The sequence below is a fragment of the Coregonus clupeaformis genome, chromosome 38 (genome assembly GCF_020615455.1).
Source record: "Coregonus clupeaformis isolate EN_2021a chromosome 38, ASM2061545v1, whole genome shotgun sequence".
NCBI classification, from domain to species: Eukaryota; Metazoa; Chordata; class Actinopteri; order Salmoniformes; family Salmonidae; genus Coregonus; species Coregonus clupeaformis.
The window spans coordinates 1,455,579-1,470,764 of record NC_059229.1 but is presented as its reverse complement, the minus strand read 5'-3'; the positions used below and the strand labels follow the sequence as shown (position 1 = coordinate 1,470,764).

At 43.3% G+C, this 15,186-nt stretch overlaps 1 protein-coding gene across 1 annotated transcript in view; it reads left to right on the top strand.

Annotated features, from left to right (window-relative positions):
* The window catches only part of LOC121533046 (collagen alpha-1(XI) chain-like), a 77,160-nt gene that overhangs the window by 36,685 nt on the left and 25,289 nt on the right, over window positions 1-15,186 (top strand). Inside the window, exons 22-42 of the mRNA XM_045211695.1 lie at window positions 116-169; window positions 1,748-1,792; window positions 5,514-5,567; window positions 5,655-5,699; window positions 5,884-5,937; window positions 6,189-6,233; window positions 7,174-7,335; window positions 7,548-7,601; window positions 7,735-7,788; window positions 8,716-8,760; window positions 8,890-8,943; window positions 12,065-12,109; window positions 12,359-12,412; window positions 12,539-12,592; window positions 12,731-12,784; window positions 12,868-12,975; window positions 13,146-13,235; window positions 13,798-13,851; window positions 13,992-14,099; window positions 14,545-14,652; window positions 14,810-14,863. Of these exons, the coding sequence (XP_045067630.1) occupies window positions 116-169; window positions 1,748-1,792; window positions 5,514-5,567; window positions 5,655-5,699; window positions 5,884-5,937; window positions 6,189-6,233; window positions 7,174-7,335; window positions 7,548-7,601; window positions 7,735-7,788; window positions 8,716-8,760; window positions 8,890-8,943; window positions 12,065-12,109; window positions 12,359-12,412; window positions 12,539-12,592; window positions 12,731-12,784; window positions 12,868-12,975; window positions 13,146-13,235; window positions 13,798-13,851; window positions 13,992-14,099; window positions 14,545-14,652; window positions 14,810-14,863 (1,395 nt within the window). The remainder of the gene's footprint in view (window positions 1-115; window positions 170-1,747; window positions 1,793-5,513; window positions 5,568-5,654; window positions 5,700-5,883; window positions 5,938-6,188; window positions 6,234-7,173; window positions 7,336-7,547; window positions 7,602-7,734; window positions 7,789-8,715; window positions 8,761-8,889; window positions 8,944-12,064; window positions 12,110-12,358; window positions 12,413-12,538; window positions 12,593-12,730; window positions 12,785-12,867; window positions 12,976-13,145; window positions 13,236-13,797; window positions 13,852-13,991; window positions 14,100-14,544; window positions 14,653-14,809; window positions 14,864-15,186) is intronic.

Genomic DNA, 15,186 nt, shown 5'->3' with positions numbered 1-15,186 from the left:
GAGTATGATGACTGAGACATTCTAGAACCCTAACTGTTCATTCTAGAACCATGTGTTTACATAAACTGGAAGTGTGTCAGAGTGGTATCCATGATGTAATTTCCTCTCGTTACAGGGACCTCCGGGGGAGCTGGGAGCATCCGGGCAGCAAGGAAACCCTGGGTTCCAGGTACACACACACACACACTAGTGATGCGCGGGTTGACTCATAACCCACAGTCCCCGCGGTTATATCCGCGAGGTGGGCGGGTTTAGGTTCATTAAATATTGTGTGGATGAAGAGCGGGTGGGTGGTGGGCAGGTTGAATAAAGAGAAAACAATGCATAAAAAAATCTAAAATTTATAAATCTTGTGCAATTCATATCTATAGGCTACATTGAGGTTTTTCTTTCATTCTTTCTCTATCTGCCGTTAGTCCGTAGCCTGAGCATAAGCTCTAGGGCAAAACTGTAGCGAGCCAAATACACACCACTGAGGCAAATAGGACAATGATGGAGTTGAATTCACCTAGAGAAAAGATGTGAAATGGAGAGTTGAAAATAAATATAAGGGAGGACCAGAACAGTAGTCTAATGTTTTGAGAAAGATGTGGCGAAGTGGTAAAAGAGGATGACGGCACGTCGAGGGAACTGATCAGACGGGTTAAACGGAATAGTAGCCTGTCTGAAATCTGGACCCTGACTCTAGGTCTATAACCTCTCACATAGCCTAATACAGTATTAACTCCTGCAGAATTAAGCATTTCTTGCAGTAAAATTATACACCAAATATGTACATTTTGACTCAGAAACAGGAGTGGAGAAATACAATTTATTTCTTTCAGCATCTTGACAGAATGAATGAGCGGTTAGGGACCGTTTGTAAAGGTGATAGTTCTATCTTTATCAGCATCATAAAAGCTGATCGTTTTTCAACCACATAAAATATACATCCAAGCTGAACTGAAATCTTATCAAAAACATGTTGGGCCTTTTTAACAGCTTTTAATTTCCTTAAAACCGGTCAAAGTGATTTCATTTGGAAATTTTGCACGGAAAACCTTTCCCGTTTTGTTTAGAGTTATTGCATTTTCTCCCCGGTCCCTAAATGTCTTTGCTGTGTGAGAGAAGCAGAGATGGAAGAGGAAAGAGAACTAACTTTACCATGGCAACTAGATTGAAGCATTCATTCTATCGATTTATGACATTTTAGTGAGCAAGTTTTTTTTTGTACTCTAGGGCAAAAAGTAATGACAGAAGAGACGCTGCATGTATCTAATTATAGAACAAACTAATTATTGACTAACAAATAGCTTACCAACATTTCGGAAATTATAAGCAGAAACACAGGCCTATCTAAAAAGGTCTGTCCAAAACGTGTTACGCCATCTCTGACTGTACAGTGCATTTTCTATATTAGCGGGTTAGGGTCGGGTTCACTTTATCACATATAGTTGGGCTCTTGCAGATGGGTAATTAGCAATTGCGGGCGGGTGCGGGTGAACAAACCGCTGACCTGCGCTTCACACACACACACACACACACACACACACACACACACACACACACACACACACACACACACACACACACACACACACACACACACACACACACACACACACTCTTAACTCCCTCTCTTTATTTCTTTCAGCATCTTGACAGAATGAATGAGCGGTTAGGGACCGTTTGTAAAGGTGATAGTGCTATCTTTATCAGCATCATAAAGGCACACTCTGAACTCCCTCTCTCTGTCTGTCTCTAACAGGGTTTTCCTGGTCCTCAGGGCCTGGTAGGCTTGCCAGGAGTAAAGGTAGGACTGCCCTAAACATGTTGTCAACATACACTGCAGAGTAAACATGTCAAAGTAAAGGTAGGACTGTCCTAAACATGTTGTCAACATATACTGCAGAGTAAACATGTCAAAGTAAAGGCAGGACTGTCCTAAACATGTTGTCAACATATACTGCAGAGTAAACATGTCAAAGTAAAGGCAGGACTGTCCTAAACATGTTGTCAACATATACTGCAGAGTAAACATGTCAAAGTAAAGGCAGGACTGTCCTAAACATGTTGTCAACATATACTGCAGAGTAAACATGTCAAAGTAAAGGCAGGACTGTCCTAAACATGTCAACATATACTGCAGAGTAAACATGTCAAAGTAAAGGTAGGACTGTCCTAAACATGTTGTCAACATATACTGCAGAGTAAACATGTCAAAGTAAAGGCAGGACTGTCCTAAACATGTTGTCAACATATACTGCAGAGTAAACATGTCAAAGTAAAGGCAGGACTGTCCTAAACATGTTGTCAACATATACTGCAGAGTAAACATGTCAAAGTAAAGGCAGGACTGTCCTAAACATGTTGTCAACATATACTGCAGAGTAAACATGTCAAAGTAAAGGCAGGACTGTCCTAAACATGTTGTCAACATATACTGCAGAGTAAACATGTCAAAGTAAAGGCAGGACTGTCCTAAACATGTTGTCAACATATACTGCAGAGTAAACATGTCAAAGTAAAGGCAGGACTGTCCTAAACATGTTGTCAACATATACTGCAGAGTAAACATGTCAAAGTAAAGGTAGGACTGTCCTAAACATGTTGTCAACATATACTGCAGAGTAAACATGTCAAAGTAAAGGTAGGACTGTCCTAAACATGTTGTCAACATATACTGCAGAGTAAACATGTCAAAGTAAAGGTAGGACTGTCCTAAACATGTTGTCAACATATACTGCAGAGTAAACATGTCAAAGTAAAGGCAGGACTGTCCCTAAACATGTTGTCAACATATACTGCAGAGTAAACATGTCAAAGTAAAGGCAGGACTGTCCTAAACATGTTGTCAACATATACTGCAGAGTAAACATGTCAAAGTAAAGGTAGGACTGTCCTAAACATGTTGTCAATATATACTGCATATTAAACATGTCAAAGTAAAGGCAGGACTGTCCTAAACATGTTGTCAATATATACTGCATATTAAACATGTCAAAGTAAAGGTAGGACTGTCCTAAACATGTTGTCAACATATACTGCAGAGTAAACATGTCAAAGTAAAGGTAGGGCTGTCCTAAACATGTTGTCAACATATACTGCAGAGTAAACATGTCAAAGTAAAGGTAGGACTGTCTTAAACATGTTGTCAACATATACTGCATATTAAACATGTCAAAGTAAAGGTAGGACTGTCCTAAACATGTTGTCAACATATACTGCAGAGTAAACATGTCAAAGTAAAGGCAGGACTGTCCTAAACATGTTGTCAACATATACTGCAGAGTAAACATGTCAAAGTAAAGGTAGGACTGTCCTAAACATGTTGTGAACATATACTGCAGAGTAAACATGTCAAAGTAAAGGTAGGACTGTCTTAAACATGTTGTCAACATATACTGCATATTAAACATGTCAAAGTAAAGGTAGGACTGTCCTAAACATGTTGTCAACATATACTGCAGAGTAAACATGTCAAAGTAAAGGCAGGACTGTCCTAAACATGTTGTCAACATATACTGCAGAGTAAACATGTCAAAGTAAAGGCAGGACTGTCCTAAACATGTTGTCAACATATACTGCAGAGTAAACATGTCAAGGTAAAAGGGTAGGTTGTGATTAAAACATGCCAACACAGAATGTATGAAATATGTCAATATATCAATATGTCATATACTGTATGTCAACACACAGGAATATATGACAACATATATGAAACATGCCAACACACAGGAATATATGACAACATACAGTACCAGTCAAAAGTTTGGACACACCTACTCATTCAGAATAATAGTGAAGACATCAAAACTATGAAATAACACATATGGAATCATGTAGTAACCAAAAAAGTGTTAAACAAATCAAAATATATTTTATATTTGAGATTCTTCAAATAGCCACCCTTTGCCTTGATGACAGCTTTGCACACTCTTGGCATTCTCTCAACCAGCTTCACCTGGAATGCTTTTCCAACAGTCTTGAAGGAGTTCCCACATATGCTGAGCACTTGTTGGCTGCTTTTCCTTCACTCCGCCGTCCGACTCATCCCAAACCATCTCAATTGGGTTGAGGTCGGGGAACTGTGGAGGCCAGGTCATCTGATGCAGCACTCCATCACTCTCCTTCTTGGTAAAATTATATTATTAAAATAGCCCTTACACAGCCTGGAGGTGTGTTGGGTCATTGTCCTGTTGAAAAACAAATGATAGTCCCACTAAGCCCAAACCAGATGGGATGGCGTATCGCTGCAGAATGCTACGGTAGCCATGCTGGTTAAGTGTGCCTTGAATTCTAAATAAAGCACAGACAGTGTCACCAGCAAAGCACCCCCACACCATAACACCTCCTCCTCCAAGCTTTACGCTGGGAACTACACATGCGGAGATCATCCGTTCACCCACACTACGTCTCACAAAGACATGGCGGTTTAAACTAAAAATCTCCAATTTGGACTCCAGGCCAAAGGACACATTTCCACCGATCTAATGTCCATTGCTCGTGTTTCTTGGCCCAAGCAGGTCTCTTCTTCTTATTGGTGTCCTTTAGTAGTGGTTTCTTTGCAACAATTCGACCATGAAGGCCTGATTCACGCAGTCCCCTCTGAACAGTTGATGTTGAGATGTGTCTGTTACTTGAACTCTGTGAAGCATTTATTTGGGCTGCAATTTCTGAGGCTGGTAACTCTGATTAACTTATCCTCTGCAGAAGAGGTAACTCTGGGTCTTCCATTCCTTTGGCGGTCCTCATGAGAGCCAGTTTCATCATAGCGCTTGATGGTTTTTGCGACTGCACTTGAAGAAACTTTAATGTCTTAAAGTAGTGATGGACTGTCATTCTCTTTGCTTATTTGAGCTGTTCTTGCCATAATATAGACTTGCTCTTTTACCAAATAGGGCTATATTCTGTATACCCCCCCTACCTTCTCACAACACAACTGATTGGCTCAAACGCATTAAGAAGGAAATAAATTCCACAAATTAACTTTGAAGAAGGCACACCTGTTAATTGAAATGCATTCCAGGTGACTACCTCATGAAGCTGGTTGAGAGAATGCCAAGAGTGTGCAAAGCTGTCATCAAGGCAAAGGGTGGCTACTTTGAAGAATCTCAAATATAAAATATATTTTGATTTGTTTAACACGTTTTTGGTTACTACATGATTCCATATGTGTTATTTCATTTCATAGTCTTCACCATTATTCTACAATGTAATTTTATTTTTTTAAATAAAGAAAAACCCTTGAATGAGTAGGTGTCCAATCTTTTGACTGGTAGTGTATATGAAACATACCAACACACAGGAATATATGTCAACATATATAAAACATGCTAACACACCGGAATATATGACAACATATATGAAACATGCTAACACACCGGAATATATGACAACATATCTGAAACATGCTAACACACAGGAATATATGTCAACATGTACTGTATATGACATATGCCATATGATATGATGAGATATGTCAAATTAAAGGGGTAGGTTGTGATTAAAATGATCCTTGCTGTGTCTCTCAGGGGCCCCAAGGGAAGAAAGGATTGCAGGGACTACCTGGGAATGATGGCCCTACCGTGAGTACTCCACACACGCTAACACACACACACACACACACACACACACATTCTCTCATCCATATTATCTTGTCCTCCTGTGTACAGGGTCACCCAGGGAGAGAGGGGACTCCAGGAGAGAAGGGACTACCGGTAAGTCTTTCTGTGTGTGTGTGTATATTGACTGCCATGCATACAGGGACCTTTGAAATGTTTAGATCCTTTTTTTTGTACATTTGATTGGTGTATTCAAATAACGTATTTAAAATGTGTGTGTGTGTGTATATGTGTGTGTATGTGTGTGTAATGTTACTGACGTGTCTCTCTGTGTGTGTAGGGCCCACCAGGCGTCCAGGGGCCTATAGGATATCCAGGATCAAGAGGAGTGAAGGTACATTCAAATCCACGTGTTCCATTCTGTTTGTTCTGATTCTGAGTGAAGGTACATTCTAAATCTATGTGTTCCATTCTGTTTGTTCTGATTCTGAGTGAAGGTACATTCTAAATCTATGTGTTCCATTCTGTTTGTTCTGATTTTGAGTGAAGTTACATTCTAAATCTATGTGTTCCATTCTGTTTGTTCTGATTCTCAGTCTCTGGGTTCCATTGTAAGTGTGCATTCTCTGTCTCTGTGTGCCACAGGGAGCGGACGGAATTAGAGGACTGAAGGGAAGCAAAGGGGAGAAGGTGAGAGAGACACAGCTCTACCCTGAGTTATCTCTGTGTTTTACACAGCTCTACCCTGAGTTATCTCTGTGTTTTACACAGCTCTACCCTGAGTTATCTCTGTGTTTTACACAGCTCTACCCTGAGTTATCTCTGTGTTTTACACAGCTCTATCCTGAGTTATCTCTGTGTTTTACACAGCTCTGCCCTGAGCTATCTCTGTGTTTTACACAGCTCTATCCTGAGTTATCTCTGTGTTTTACACAGCTCTACCCTGAGTTATCTCTGTGTTTTACACAGCTCTACCCTGAGTTATCTCTGTGTTTTACACAGCTCTACTGTGAGTTATCTCTGTTTTACACAGCTCTACCCTGAGTTATCTGTGTGTTTCTGACCATGCAGCATGTTCTAAGTGTTCTCATGCTCTGTGCCTCCTCTATCCACCTATGTTTATCATGTTCTCTATCTAGAATATAGTCATGTTCTATGTTCTCCATTGTCTTACGTCAGATAGCGCGGCGGCCGTCTGCTCTGATATAACGTGTCTCGTTAGAATGACGCCACCTGTCGGAAGACAATATGTGGTCTTTTTATTTCTGTTCTATATTCTATGTTCTATATTTTATGTTCTATATTTTATGTTCTATATTCTATGTTCTATGTTCTATATTATTTGTTCTATATTCTATGTTCTATGTTCTACATTATATGTTCTATATTCTATGTTCTATGTTCTATATGTTCTATATTCTATGTTCTATATTCTATATTCTATATTCTATGTTCTATATTCTATGTTCTATATTCTATGTTCTATATTCTATGTTCTATATTTTATGTTATATGTTCTATATTCTATGTTCTATATTCTACATTCTATGTTATATATTCTATGTTCTATGTTCTATGTTCTATACTCTAAATTCTCTGTTCTATATTCTCTCTGTGTTCTGTGTTGTAGGGTGAGGATGGGTTCCCCGGCTCTAAGGGAGAGATGGGGGTGAAGGGTGACGGGGGTGATAACGGGGTGCCAGGGTCCAGGGGAGAGGATGGTCCTGAAGGACCTAAAGGACAGGCTGGACCCCTGGGGGAGGCTGGAGCGGTGGGCATGGCTGGAGAAAAGGTAGGTGGTACACCGATGTGGGTGTGTGTGTGGAGGTGAGAGGGGTTGTGGGGCGTGTGTGTGTGAACATGAATTTGAACCAATGTTGTCTGCGCTAGCCCACTGAGCTAAAGCCTAGGCATTACCTTGTATCAAAAAGTTACATGAAGTCAACATTTACAATAGACTCAATCTTCTCTGCTTCGTCCCCCCCCCCTCTCTCTCTCTCTCAGGGTAAACTGGGAGTTCCAGGGCTGCCGGGGTATCCGGGACAAAAAGGACCTAAGGTGAGAGAGGATTAAATATACCATATAAACAAATATATCAAGTAAACAAATAAAACATAATAGTAAACACAGATAACGCTAAAACATTGTCTGAAGGCAGCAGTAACGTGTCTATGTGTGTTAACCCCGACAGGGTTCCGATGGTTTTCCTGGATCTGTTGGAGTGTTGGGAGAGAAAGGGAAGAGGGTGAGTAGTAGAGGGAGGCTTTACCACAGGGTCCGTTCCTCTGGAGTGCCGGAGAGTGCTCAGAGTGCGCTCTGGGCGTTCCTAAATTCACACCGTTGTCAGATTGTCCGTTCGTAAATTTCAGAGAGTTTCGCTCTCGGAGCGTTCAGAGCGCACACTGGACGCTCTGTGCCAAGGAGTAGGGTTGATCTGAGCGTTCTGACCTCAGAACGGCAGTCAAGCACCCAAGCTAACTGGCTAACGTTGGCTAGCTTGCTAGCTATTTCCAGACACAAATGAGAGAACACCTCACTCTGACCATTTTTCTCGCCCTAGCAGAGCTGGTTAGAATGTTTTCATGTTATCCAGAGCGTTGGTGACTGTAACTGTGCTGCTGGCAACAATTTAATTACACTTGTGGGTTCGATTCCCACGGGGGGCCAGTATGAAAAAAAAAATATATATATATCCACTCACTAACTGTATGTCGCTCTGGATAAGAACGTCTGCTAAATGACTAAAATGTAAATGTAAATATGGACCCTGCTGGACATGGACACGGCAATAGTTCTGGGAAAGTGCATTTATTGGGCTCCCGAGTGGCGCAGTGGTCTAAGGCACTGCATCTCAGTGCTAGAGGTGTCACTACAGACCCCCTGGTTTGATTCCAGGCTGTATCACAACCGGACGTGATTGGGAGTCCCATAGGGCTGCGCACAATTGGCCCAGCGTCGTCCGGGTTTGGCCGGTGTAGGCCGTCATTGTAAATAAGAATTTGTTCTTAACTGACTTGAAGACTCGGTGCTTCAGAAAACACAAACAAAGTTTATTGTCATGTACAGTATATTGAAAATATTGAAATGTTGTTAAAACTTCAGTGGTGTATCCATGGTAACGGGCTGTATGTTGTACCCATGGTAACGGTCTGTCCTGTTTTCTCTTCCACAGGGTCCCGGGGGGGAAGCAGGCGGTGCAGGACAGAGGGGTCCTAACGTGAGTACTGTGTGTGTGTGTGTGCGTGTGTGTGTGTCTGCTTATGTGTGTGTGTGTGTTTGTGTGTGTGTATGTGTGTCTGCTTATGCGTGTTTATCTGTGTCTGTAATACTGTTGTTTTTCCTCCAGGGGGTGCGTGGGGGCCAGGGTGCCAGGGGACCAACAGGGAAGACGGGGGGAAAGGTCAGAGTTCAATCCATTCTAATCATTATGAGGTCATCATAAACTCTCTATCCAGCAGTAATAGCCATAACACAGGATGCATCCCAAATGGCACCCTAAAAGGTAGTGCACTACTTAGAGAATAGGGTGTCATTTGGTAATGCTACCCTATTCCCTTGTTCTTTTTGAGTAGTGCCCTAAATAGAGAATATGATGTCATTTGGAGCATAACCTCAGTCACACTGATTAATATTACAGTACAGTGCATTCCGAAAGTATTCAGACCCCTTGACATTTTCCACATTTTGTTACGTTACAGCCTTATTCTAAAATGGATTAAATTGTTTTTTCCCCCCCTTCATCAATCTATACACAATACCCCATAATGACTAAGCAAAAACAGGTTTTTAGACATTTTTGCTAATTTATTAAGAATTAAAAACTGAAATATTACATTTACATAAGTATTCAGACCCTTTACTCAGTACTTTGTTGAAGCACCTTTGGCAGCAATTACAGCCTTGAGTCTTCTTGGGTATGATGCTACAAGCTTGGCACACCTGTATTTGGGGAGTTTCTCCCATTCTTCTCTGCAGATCCTCTCAAGCTCTGTCAGGTTGGATGGGGAGCGTTGCTGCACAGCTATTTTCAGGTCTTTTCAGAGATGTTCGATCGGGTTCAAGTCCGGGCTCTGGCTGGGCCACTCAAGGACATTCGGAGACTTGTACCGAAGCCACTCATGTGTTGTCGGCTGTGTGCCCAGTCTGAGGTCCTGAGCTCTCTGAAGCAGGTTTTCATCAAAGATCTCTCTGTACTTTGCTCCGTTCATCTTTCCCTCGATCCTGACTATTCCCTGCAAGTCCCTGCCACTGAAAAACATCCCCACAGCATGATGCTGTCACCACCATGCTTCACCCTAGGGATGGTGCCAGGTTTCCTCCAGACGTGACGCTTGGCATTCAGGCCAAAGAGTTCATTCTTGGTTTCATCAGACCAGATAATCTTGTTTCTCATGGTCTGAGAGTCCTTTAGGTGCCTTTTGGCAAACTGTAAGCGAGTTGTCAGGTGCCTTTTACTGAGGAGTGGCTTCCGTCTGGCCACTCTACCATAAAGGCCTGATTGGTGGAGTGCTGCAGAGATGGTTGTCCTTCTGGAAGGTTCTCTCATCTCCACAGAGGAACTCTGCAGATCTGTCAGAGTGACCATCGGGTTCTTGGTCACCTCCCTGACCAAGGCCCTTCTCCCCCGATTGCTCAGTTTGGCCGGGCGGCCAGCTCTAGGAAGAGTCTTGGTGGTTCCAAACTTCAATGGAAACAGGATGCACCTGAGCTCAATTTCGTGTCTCATAGCAAAGGGTTTGAATACTTATGTTAATAAGGTTATTTGATTTTTTAGACATTTGCAATAAATTCTAAAAACGTTTCACTTTGTCATTATGGGGTATTGTGTGTAGATTGATGAGGATTTTGTATTTATTTAATCCATTTTAGAATAAGTCTGTAACGTAACAAAATGTGGAAAAGGGGAAGTGGTCTGAATACTTTCCGAAGGCACTTAATATACAGTATTCTAGCCTTCCTATTGAACTATTGCTGTACATATACTATTCTATCCTATGTATTCTACATACACTATATATACAAAAGTATGTGGACACCCCTTCAAATTAGTGGATTCGGCTATTTCAGCCACACCCGTTGCTGACAGCTGTATAAAATTGAGCACACAGCCATGCAATCTCCATAGACAAACATTGACAGTAGAATGACCTTACTGAAGAGCTCAGTGACTTTCAACGTGGCACCGTCATAGGACGCCACCTTTCCAACAAGTCAGTTCATCACATTTCTGCCCTGCTAGAGCTGCCCCGGTCAACTGTAAGTGCTGTTATTGTGAAGTGGAAACGTCTAGGAGCAACAACGGCTCAGCCGCGAAGTCGTAGGCCACACAAGTTCACAGAACGGGACCGCCGAGTGCTGAAGCGCGTACCGCGTAAAAATCATCTGTCCTCGGTTGCAACACTCACTACCGAGTTCCAAACTGCCTCTGGAAACAACGTCAGCACAAGAACTGCTCGTCAGGAGCTTCATGAAATGGGTTTCCATGGCCGAGCAGCCGCACACAAGCCTAAGATCACCAAGCGCAATGCCAAGCGTCAGCTGGAGTGGTGTAAATCTTGCCGCCATTGGTTCTCTGGAGTGATGAATCACGCTTCACCATCTGGCAGTCCGACGGACGAATTTGGGTTTGGCGGATGCCAGGAGAACGCTACCTTTCCCAATGCATTGTGCCAACTGTAAAGTTTGATGGAGGAGGAATAATGGTCTGGGGCTGTTTTTCATGGTTTGGACTAGGCCCCTTAGTTCCAGTGAAGGGAAATCTTAATGCTACAGCATACAATGAATGACCTTCTAGACGATTCTGTGCTTCCAACTTTGTGGCAACAGTTTGGGGAAGGCCCTTTCCTGTTTCAACATGACAATGCCCCCGTGCACAAAGCGAGGACCATACAGAAATGGTTTGTCGAGATCAGCGTGGAAGAACTTGACTGGCCAGCACAGAGCCCTGACCTCAACCCCCTTCGAACACCTTTGGGATGAATTGGAACGGCGACTGCGAGCCAGGCCTAATCACCCAACATCAGTGCCCAACCTCACTAATGCTCTTGTGGCTGAATGGAAGCAAGTCCCCGCAGCAATGTTCCAACATCTAGTGGAAAACCTTCCCAGAAGAGTGGAGGCTGTTCTAGCAGCAAAAGGGGGACCAACTCCACATTAATGCCCATGATTTTGGAATGAGATGTTCGACAAGCAGGTGTCCACATACGTTTGGTCATGTAATGTATATAAGACATATTCTTTCCATATACTGTCTGTACATCTCATCATATACATATATATTTATATTCCGCACTGTGAAAATGCACGTCCTAATATTTCTATATTTCTTAATTCCATTATTTTACTTTTTAGATTTGCATGTATTGTTTTGTATTGTTAGATATTATTGCTCTGTTTGAGCCAGGAACACAAGCATTTCGCTACACCTGCAATAACATTAGCTAAATACGTCTATGCTGCCAATACAATTGGATTTGATTTGATTTCTAACGGTCTCTTTTCCTCAATGTTGTCTGTCACAGGGCTCCTCTGGACATGATGGACCCAATGGACCAACTGGAGACAGGGTAAGGACAGGAACATCATGGTTCATTGATTGGTTGATTGATTGATTGGTTAATTAGTTGATTGGTTGATTTGTTAATTAGTACATTTGTTGATTTGTTGATTGGTTGGATAAGTGTTTGATTGGTTGATTTGTTAATTGGCTAACTTGTTAATTGCTTAATTGGTTGAATACGTGTTTGATTGGTTGGATAAGTGTTTGATGAATTAATTGATTGACTGTTTGATTGATTGATTTATGTATTGTCCAGGGGCCTCAAGGGCCACAAGGACGGAACGGGGAATCAGGACCCAAGGGACCCAACGTGAGTGACACACATACACACACAAAATAGTCTGCTATTGAGGACACTCAGTTCTGGTCTCATTGTAGTGTAACAGGATGTTGAGTTTTGTGACTGTGATGTCACTTCCTGTGTGTGTGTGTGTAGGGTCCAGCAGGGAAAGATGGACTTCCGGGTCACCCAGGTCAGAGAGGGGAGCCGGTGAGTAGAGGTTAGAGGTCACAAGAAGTTACCTAAATACACCTATCCATCCACTGATCTCTCTCTCTCTCTCTCTCTCTCTCTCTCTCTCTCCCTCCCTATCTCTCCCTCTCTTGCTCTCTCTCTCTCTCTCTCCAGGGTTTCCAAGGAAAGACGGGACCCCCGGGGCCAGGAGGTGTGGTGGGGCCACAGGTGAGTCTGATTGGTTGCTATGTGTGTTCTCTCTAACCTGATTGGTCTGTTTGTGTTCTCTCTAACCTGATTGGTTGTTGCAGGGTAAATCAGGTGAGACCGGATCATTGGGAGACAGAGGTCATCCCGGGTCACCTGGCGTACCTGGAGAGCAGGGCTTACCTGGCGCCGCCGGGAAAGAGGGAGCTAAGGTGATGCTTCATCATCTTCCTCATCACAATCATCATCATTATGAATCATCATTGTTTTCACCTAATAACCACCGTTACCAGTCATTACAAGAATCATCTTAACTGGTTAGTTTAATAGACCTCATGAGCGTTCCACCAATCAGAGCTGTTGTTGTTGTTGTTGTTTCCAGGGCGACCCGGGTACAGGAGGGACTTCTGGGAAAGCTGGTCCTCCAGGCCTCAGGGGCTTCAGAGGCAGCAGAGGGGTCGCCGGGGGCATGGTAACACACACACACACAGACACAGACACAGACACAGACACAGACACAGACACAGACACAGACAGACAGACACAGACACATACACAGACACACACAGACACACACAGACAGACACACACACACAGACACAGACAGACACAGACACACAGACACAGACACAGACAGACACAGACACAGACAGACAGACAGACAGACAGACAGACACAGACACACACACACACACAGACAGACACAGACACAGACAGCCACAGACAGACACACACAGACACAGACACACACACACACAGACACACACAGACAGACACAGACAGACACACACACACACAGACACACACACACACAGACACAGACAGACACAGACAGACAGACACACAGACACACAGACACAGACATACACAGACACAGACAGACACACAGACACAGACAGACACAGACAGACAGACACACACAGACACACACACACAGACAGACACAGACAGACACACAGACACAGACAGACACAGACAGACACAGACATGCTAACAGGCCCTGTGATGGTGTGATAACAGTGTGTCCTCCTCAGGGTCCTGCTGGTCTGAAAGGAGGTGAAGGACCAGTCGGAGCAGCAGGACCTATAGTGAGTTTTCTCTCCTCTCCATTTTCCTCACTCCTACCTCCTCACTCCCTGCCAACACAGACCCCAGACAGACAGTGTTAAGATGTATAATGCACATATGTATATCCCCTCCCTCCCCCTCCCCCTCTCTCTCTCTGCAGGGGGCCGGTGGTGAGAGGGGTCCTCCAGGGTCGGCCGGTGCCATTGGTCAGCCTGGGAGGACGGGGGCTGTGGGTGGACCTGGAGCAATGGGCGAGAAGGGGGAACCGGTAGGTACTGTAAAGGTGTTCCACATTCTATGGACATAGCTCAGAGTTCTATGTTCCGAGTTCCGAGTTCCATGTTCCGAATTCCAAATTCCCAGTTCAATATTTGGAGTTCTGACTTCTATATTCTCTTCTGAGTTCCATATTCTGAGTTCTGAGTTCCGTATTCTGAGTTCTGAGTTCCGTATTCTGAGTTCTGTGTTCCATATTCTGAGTTCTGAGTTCCATATTCTGAGTTCTGAGTTCCATATTCTGAGTTCTGAGTTCCATATTCTGAGTTCTGAGTTCCATATTCTGAGTTCTGAGTTCCATATTCTGAGTTCTAAGTTCCATATTCTAAGTTCTGAATTCCATATTCTGTGTTTCAAGTTCTGTGTTCTGAGTCCCTATAGTTCCAGAGTTGTGTGTAGGTAATGTGACTGTCTGTCTGTTTGTTGTGTTGTCCCAGGGAGGGGCGGGCCCCATTGGACCAGCAGGACAGGATGGAGACCAGGGACCTCTAGGACTACCTGGAGCTGCAGGCCCTGCAGGACCCCCAGGAGAGGATGGGGATAAGGTAACATGGCCCTGTCCATGTGTGTGTTGTTGTTGTTGTTGTTGTTGTTGTTGTGTGTATCTGAAGGTATTTATTGTGTGTGTGTGTGTGTGTGTGTGTGTGTGTGTGTGTGTGTGTGTGTGTGTGTGTGTGTGTGTGTGTGTGTGTGTGTGTGTAGGGAGAGACTGGAGGTCCAGGGCAGAAGGGCAGCAAAGGAGATAAAGGAGAATCAGTGAGTCTACTGAGATAATTACTACACCAAAACTACACCAATATTACACTAATACAGTACTACACCAATACTGCACCAGTACTACACCAATACGACCCTAATACTACACCAATAATACACTGATACTACACCAGTACTACCCTAATACTAACCTAATACTACCCTAAAACTACACTAATACTACACTAATACTACACTAATACTGCACCAATACTGCACCAATGCTGCACCAGTACAGCACCAATACTACACCAATACTACACTAATACTACACAGTGGTTAAATACCAAATATTAAACCATTTAGTCTCACGATCCTTGTGA